This window comes from Emydura macquarii, unplaced genomic scaffold (genome assembly GCF_026122565.2).
Source record: "Emydura macquarii macquarii isolate MOO-44397 ecotype Brisbane River unplaced genomic scaffold, CSIRO-AGI_Emac_v2 contig_1300, whole genome shotgun sequence".
Lineage (NCBI taxonomy): Eukaryota > Metazoa > Chordata > Testudines > Chelidae > Emydura > Emydura macquarii.
In genome coordinates, this window is record NW_027131437.1 from 1,670,836 (window position 1) to 1,677,080 (window position 6,245).

Genomic DNA, 6,245 nt, shown 5'->3' on the forward strand with positions numbered 1-6,245 from the left:
CAGGCTGGGGGGGCCGGTGGGATTGGGGGTCCTGTTGTCGGTGGCTGGGGGGATCAGGGCCCACTGTGCTCACGACCCCCGCCTCCCCCCCACAGGGGAAGGTCATGGCCTCCATGTTCTACGAGGTGAGCACCAGGACCAGCAGCTCCTTCGCGGCGGCCATGTACCGCCTGGGGGGCTCGGTCCTGGCCTTCTCGGAGTCCACGTCCTCCGCCCAGAAGGGGGAGTCCCTGGCCGACTCGGTGCAGACCATGAGCTGCTACGCGGACGTGCTGGTGCTGCGCCACCCCCAGCCGGGGGCTGTGGAGGTGAGGGGTATCCCAGGGTCGTGTCCAGCCCCAGCTCCCCCTCCAGGGAAGCAGGGGCAGGAATGGGTGGCGAGGTCTGGCCTGTGTGGTGGGGTGGAGATCCAGGCCAATGGGGGGGGGTTGACGGATGGGGGAGTGGATCAGCCCTGGGTGTTGCTGGCGGGGTGGGTGGGTTGGATTGTGGGTGGCTGTGGGCCGGCCCCCCACGCTCAGCCCCATGGGGCAGGCGATGGATCATGGCTGATTGTGGGTCGGGGGGTGGATTTAGCAGGCCGTCAGCCGGCCCCCACCGGCTCAGCCCCATGGGGCAGGCGATGGATCATGGCTGATTGTGGGTCGGGGGGTGGATTTAGCAGTCCGTCAGCCGGCCCCCACCGGCTCAGCCCCATGGGTTGGGGGGCAGAGGGCGTGTTGTGGGAGGGGGCGGTGGATCGTGGCTGGCTGTGAGCCGGCCCCCCCGGCTCAGCCCCGTGTCGTTTGCCAGCTGGCCGCCAAGCACTGCCGGAAGCCGGTGATCAATGCGGGGGACGGAGTCGGGGAGCACCCCACCCAGGCCCTGCTGGACATCTTCACCATCCGCGAGGAGCTGGGCACGGTCAACGGCTTGACGGTACGGGCTGGGCTGGCCCAGGGGCCGGGGGAGGGGGTGGGTGGGGCCCCAGCTGGGACGCGTGGGGCCCGAGGCCGGCAGCCCGGCGGGTGGGGTGGCCGCGAGTGCTGCCCCCTGCTGGCCGGGCTGCAGGGTGCTGCTGTTCTCCCCCCAGATCACCATGGTGGGGGACCTGAAGCACGGGCGCACGGTGCACTCGCTGGCCTGCCTCCTGACGCAGTACCGCGTCAACCTGCGCTACGTCACCCCCCGCGACCTCCGCATGCCCCCCGACATCATCCACTTCGTGGCCTCCAAGGGCATCAAGCAGGTGAGCCCATCCTGCCCCCCGCCCTACCCCCGCCAGCCCTACCCCCGCCCCGCCCCGCCCCCGGCACTAACGCCCCGTCCCCCCCAGGAGGAGTTCGACAGCATCGAGGAGGCTCTGCCCGACACGGACGTGCTGTACGTCACCCGCATCCAGAAGGAGCGATTTGCCTCGGTGCAGGAGTACGAGGCGGTGAGTGCGGGCGCCCGCCCCCCCAGCCGATTCCTGCCCTGGCCGGCCTGGAGCTTCCTGGGCGTGGGGTGGAGCGTGGCTGCCTCTAGGCCCCTTCGCTGCTCCCCAGGGGGTTGCACAGGAGGGGCGGGGCAGTGGGGCGTCCGGGGGCGATGAGACAGAGCAGCCAGGTGTGGGGGTGGCGGGGCAGTGGGTGCCCGGGCCAGGCAGGAGCGGTGATGCTCGTGGTCCTGCCCGTCCTCGGTGCTAACAGCCTCTCCCCCGCTCAGTGCTTCGGGCAGTTCATCCTCACCCCGCACATCATGACCAGGGCCAAGAGGAGGATGGTGGTTATGCACCCGTTGCCGCGCGTCAACGAGATCAGGTGAGGGGCGTGCTGGGCCCCCTCCCTCTGCTGTCCTGGGGCGGGCGGGGGCTCCAGGGCACCAAGCAGTGACTCTCCCCCTTGCTCCTAGCGTGGAGGTGGACTCGGACCCCAGAGCCGCCTATTTCCGGCAGGCTGAGAACGGCATGTACATGCGCATGGCGCTGCTGGCCACCGTGCTGGGCAGGTACTAGAGCAGCCAGCTGCGCTCCAGCCCCATGCAGCGATGGACAGACGGACGGACCCAGCTCCTCTCCCTCCCGTGGGGCAGGGACTGCAGAGAGCAAGGCCTCCAGCTGACCCCTTCCTTCTGGGCATCGGGGGGGGCTGCTGTGGGGGCTGGGTGGCGGCAGGGGCGTGCCAGCTGGCTGGCTCAGAGTGGGTCATGCTCGTATCATTCCAGTGCATGGTTGTGAGCTCCTGGGGCCAATCAGCCTGCGTGTGCTGGGGGGGAGGGATGGGGGGTGCTGCCCTGGGGCATTCGATCCCCAGAGCGACCCCACCCCAGACTCTGGGGCTGGCTCCTCTGCAGGGGCCTCGGCTGCTCCCCAGCCCTCCTGGGCCATGGTTCATTGTGACGGTTCCTAGCCTGCCCACCCAGGGGTCCAGCTAACCAGCTGTCTTGGGCCTCCTCTGCCCCCCATCCCCCTCCCCTGCTGCTTCCGCAGCCGGAGGCTGTGGCTGTCCTGGGGGCAGGGGGGGGTCTCTTTCCCCAGCACTCCCTGCTCCTTCCCTGGGGGATGGTAGCGGCTGCAGGCTTCGCCCTCCGCTTGAGGAACAGCCCTGGCCCCTTGTAGCAGGAGTTTAGTTAGTGCCGCTGCAGCGTGGCCGCTGCCAGCCCGTTCTGCCCGGGGCGCTGCCAGCCGAGAGGGCCGTGGCACCTGTACAGTGACTTTTTCTACACACACCACTGTGCCCCCAGCGCCTTCCCTGGGTTTAATAAACTGAGCTGTATACACCTGCCGCCCGGCTCCAGTCTGTGTCCCGGGGACCCAGCACCTCCTGTACGTTCCTGGCCCAGGCCTCGACTGCCCCCCGTCCATGCCGTGTCGTTCTCTCCCCCCACCCCGAGAGGCACAGGCAGGGACACAGCTCCCCTCGGGGCACCTCTTCCACCCTCTCGCCCCCCCGGCCCAGTACAGTGAATCCCCGACAGGGAATGGCTTCCTGCAGAGACAGAGGGATGGAGAAAAGCAGCGGCGGGGCTGATGTGGGGAGCAGCAAACCCAGCGAGGGGCAGGCCCTGAGCACTGCACCTGTGCCCGGGTCCAGTCCAGGCGTGAGTGCGCCTGCTCGTCTGCGGGGCCAGTGACCTTTCCTCAGCACACCCCACAGTGCCCTCCGCTGCAGCCCCCCCGAACGACAGCCTCCCCCCTCCTTCCCCCCAGTCTGGGCAGCCCCCCAGTCTGGGCAGCCGTGCTGCAGGGTCCAGTGCTGCTGCTGGAGCCTGGCTCTGGCCTGGGAGCTCCCGCCTCGGCTGCCGGGGCTCAGCTGCGTCCCCGGGCGAGGGTCTGCGCGCTGCACCCCCACAGCCCCGGGGCTCGCCCTGGCTCCATGCCCCGAGCAGCCCCACGGCCTCTGCCAGGAGCGGGGCTGAGCGACCCCCGGCCGGCCTGGTGACCAGCGTGTCCCCGCCATGGGCCGAGGGGCCCTTGACCCGGCTTTGCTGGGAGAACCCCCCTCCCCCGGCCAGGGGCGCAGCCTGCAGAACCGGGGCTGGCGGCCAGCGGTGCGTTACACCGGGACACACCGGCCCGGCCGTGCCCGCGCCAGGCTGGGAGCTGCGGGCCGGTCCCGACCCGCGGGGCTCGCTCCGAGCAGCGTCTCCCTGCGGCCGGCGGACAGCGCCGAGCGGACACGGGGCTAATACAACCGGCTCGGCGGCTGAGCGAGCGCGGGGTCCCGCACAGCCCGGCTCGGCGGCTGAGCGAGCGCGGGGTCCCGAACACCCCCCCCCCGCCCGGTCCGTGCGCGGAGCTCCGCTGCGGCTGCTCTGCCCCGGCCCGCGGCTCGGCTCGGCTCGGCTCGGCACGGCCGGGCTGGCTGCAGGGGCCGGTTCTCCCCGCGGGCCGGGCCGGGCCGGGCCGGGCCGGGACCCTCAGCTCCGCACCGGGGCAACGCGCTGGCCCCGCCCCCTGCCCGGGGCGCTGTCACCTGGGGGGGCGGGGTATATGTCACATGACTATCAGGCCCCGCCCCCTTCTGCCTACCACCGGAAGCCGTAGGGCTCTTGGGCCCGAGTGGCGGGTTGTCGCCGGAAGTCCCGTCGGTGACGTCATTCCCCACTGCACCAATAGGCGGCGGAGGGGGCGGGCGGGCCGGCGGCGGTGGCGGCAGGTACGGGGCAGAATGGGCGGTGTCAATGACGTCACCGCGCGTGGTGTGCCGGGTGCTTGTCTCGGGGGGGGACCTGGGGGACGGGGGGAGTTGGGGCCCGGCCCCCCCCGCGGGCTGTGCGGGGAGCAGCACTGAGCGGCCGCTGCAGCCCCACGTCCGGGGCTCCGGGGCGGGGACCCTGGCCCAGCGGCCTGCCCCGCCCCGCCCCAGGCAGCCCTTAGCAGGGCCGGGCCCTGGAGCAGGGTGGTCCCGGCAGCTCGGCGCCTGCTGCCCTGGGCCCCGCCTGACCCGGTGCCGTGGGGCCCTTCCCGCCCGTGGGCGCTGCACGCAGGGCCGTGGCGGGCCGGGCCGGCCGGGAGAGCTAGGACCGCAGCGCAGCGCTGGGCCGGACACTGCCGCGGGACCCCGCAGACCCGGGCTGTTCCTGGCTCTGCCCCGGCCGGTCGCTGCCCTGCTGCTGAGCAGCGAGCGAGCGAGGACTGGCCCCGGCTGAGTCCCTCTCACCCGCCCGCCCTGGCTGCAGCCCTCCTCCGGCAGGGCTGGGCTCTGGGGAGTCCTGGCAGAGCAGCCCCTGCGCTGACCTCCCCAGTCCCGCCCTGGGCAGCCCCAGCTGGGCAGTAGCAGCAGGAGGAGCAGGGCCAGGACCTGCCCCGGGGGGGGGGGAGTAGGAGTCCGGGGAGCCTCGGCCCCCCAGTTGCGCACAGGCTGGCGGCTGCCTGAGCGGCGACTCCAAGCCCAGAGCTGTTCACAGCCCAGCCCAGTGCAAGCTGCAGGGCGCAGGCACCCTGAGCGGCTCCAGCCATGTCACTTGATCCCCGCAGCTCCCTTCCCTGCCAGCGGTCTGGTCCCTGCCATTATTTTACTACAAATTTTATTCCTTTATTCTATTACAAACTTAATTATTTCAACAATTACAATCACAATCACTCCTGGAATACAGACAGACATTCACACTCACTGCTCACCACATACAGAGATGAACTCAGCTGCAGCAAAACAACAGGTATTTTATGACCTGGTCTTTTTATTTAGAGCTCTATTTTTCATCCAGGTGGAACCTCTATCGTATTCACACCCAGGGTATTTTCATCCAGGTGGAACCTCTATCGTACTCACACCCAGGTTATCAGCCGCAGGACAAGTCCCAGCGGGTTATCAGCCCAATTACAACGGGCCGGAGAGGCAGGACGGCTGATCAGACCCTCTCGCAGGCCCGAGTCTGGTGTGTCCCTTGGGGAGCTCGGTGGTCCTCATGACTAGGCTCTCTGATTTTTGCTTTGTCTGACAACCCTTTTATCTCCACTCCAGCCTCTACGTCCGTCAAACCAATGATGAGCATTTTCTGCGTCACTTTGTCGGTTCCTCCTTGAGGAGTCCCTAGGTCAGAAGTTTATTCTTGACCAGGTGTAACTTAACAAATAAAAGTTGCAGTGACTGCAAATTTGGGCCTGGGAACTGCTGTGCTTGCAAGTTCCCCCTATTTTGAGTTCAGCCGGTCAGTTTTTGGTCAGGGTTTTGCTGCCCCCGAGTTTTCCTCTCCAAGTGGCTTACAACTGCCTTCTTATCTAATACACAAGATTAACAACTTCCCTTTATCTACTACAAAAATAACTAGGAACAATTATAGAAACAGATGGTCACAAAACCTTGAAACCCAATTAATAATCTTCAGTACATTTTTCTATGTCTCTTTCTCAACATGGACTCGGGGCGCACACACCGTACAATGATTTTAACCCATTACGACACTTTCCTGGGCCGGTGCCTCACTGGGTGGGTTTGTTACCTGCAGCCACAGCCCCTGGACTCAGCCTCTAAGGCCAGAAGGGACCACTGTGATCATCTCGTCTGACCTGCACATCGCAGGCCGCAGATCACCCCCCACCCACTCCCGTAACAGACCCCTAACCTCTGTCTGAGCTACTGAAGTCCTCAAATCATGGTTTAAAGACTTAAAGTGACAGAGAATCTGCCACTGACACGAGTTCAAACCTGCACGTGACCTGTGCCCCATGCTGCCAAGGAAGGTGAAAACCCCCAGGGTCTCTGCCAGTCTGACCCAGAGGAACATTCCTTCCCAGCCCCAAATCTGGTGACCAGTTAGACCCTGAGCACATGGGCAAGACC

At 67.1% G+C, this 6,245-nt stretch overlaps 1 protein-coding gene across 1 annotated transcript in view; it reads left to right on the forward strand.

Moving 5' to 3' along the window:
• Positions 1–2,788, forward strand: part of CAD (carbamoyl-phosphate synthetase 2, aspartate transcarbamylase, and dihydroorotase) — a 28,720-nt gene extending 25,932 nt beyond the window's left edge. Inside the window, exons 39-44 of the mRNA XM_067550522.1 lie at positions 96–308; positions 793–918; positions 1,073–1,228; positions 1,316–1,417; positions 1,687–1,781; positions 1,873–2,788. Of these exons, the coding sequence (XP_067406623.1) occupies positions 96–308; positions 793–918; positions 1,073–1,228; positions 1,316–1,417; positions 1,687–1,781; positions 1,873–1,975 (795 nt within the window). The 3' untranslated portion in view covers positions 1,976–2,788. The remainder of the gene's footprint in view (positions 1–95; positions 309–792; positions 919–1,072; positions 1,229–1,315; positions 1,418–1,686; positions 1,782–1,872) is intronic.
• Positions 2,789–6,245: the final 3,457 nt, after the last annotated feature.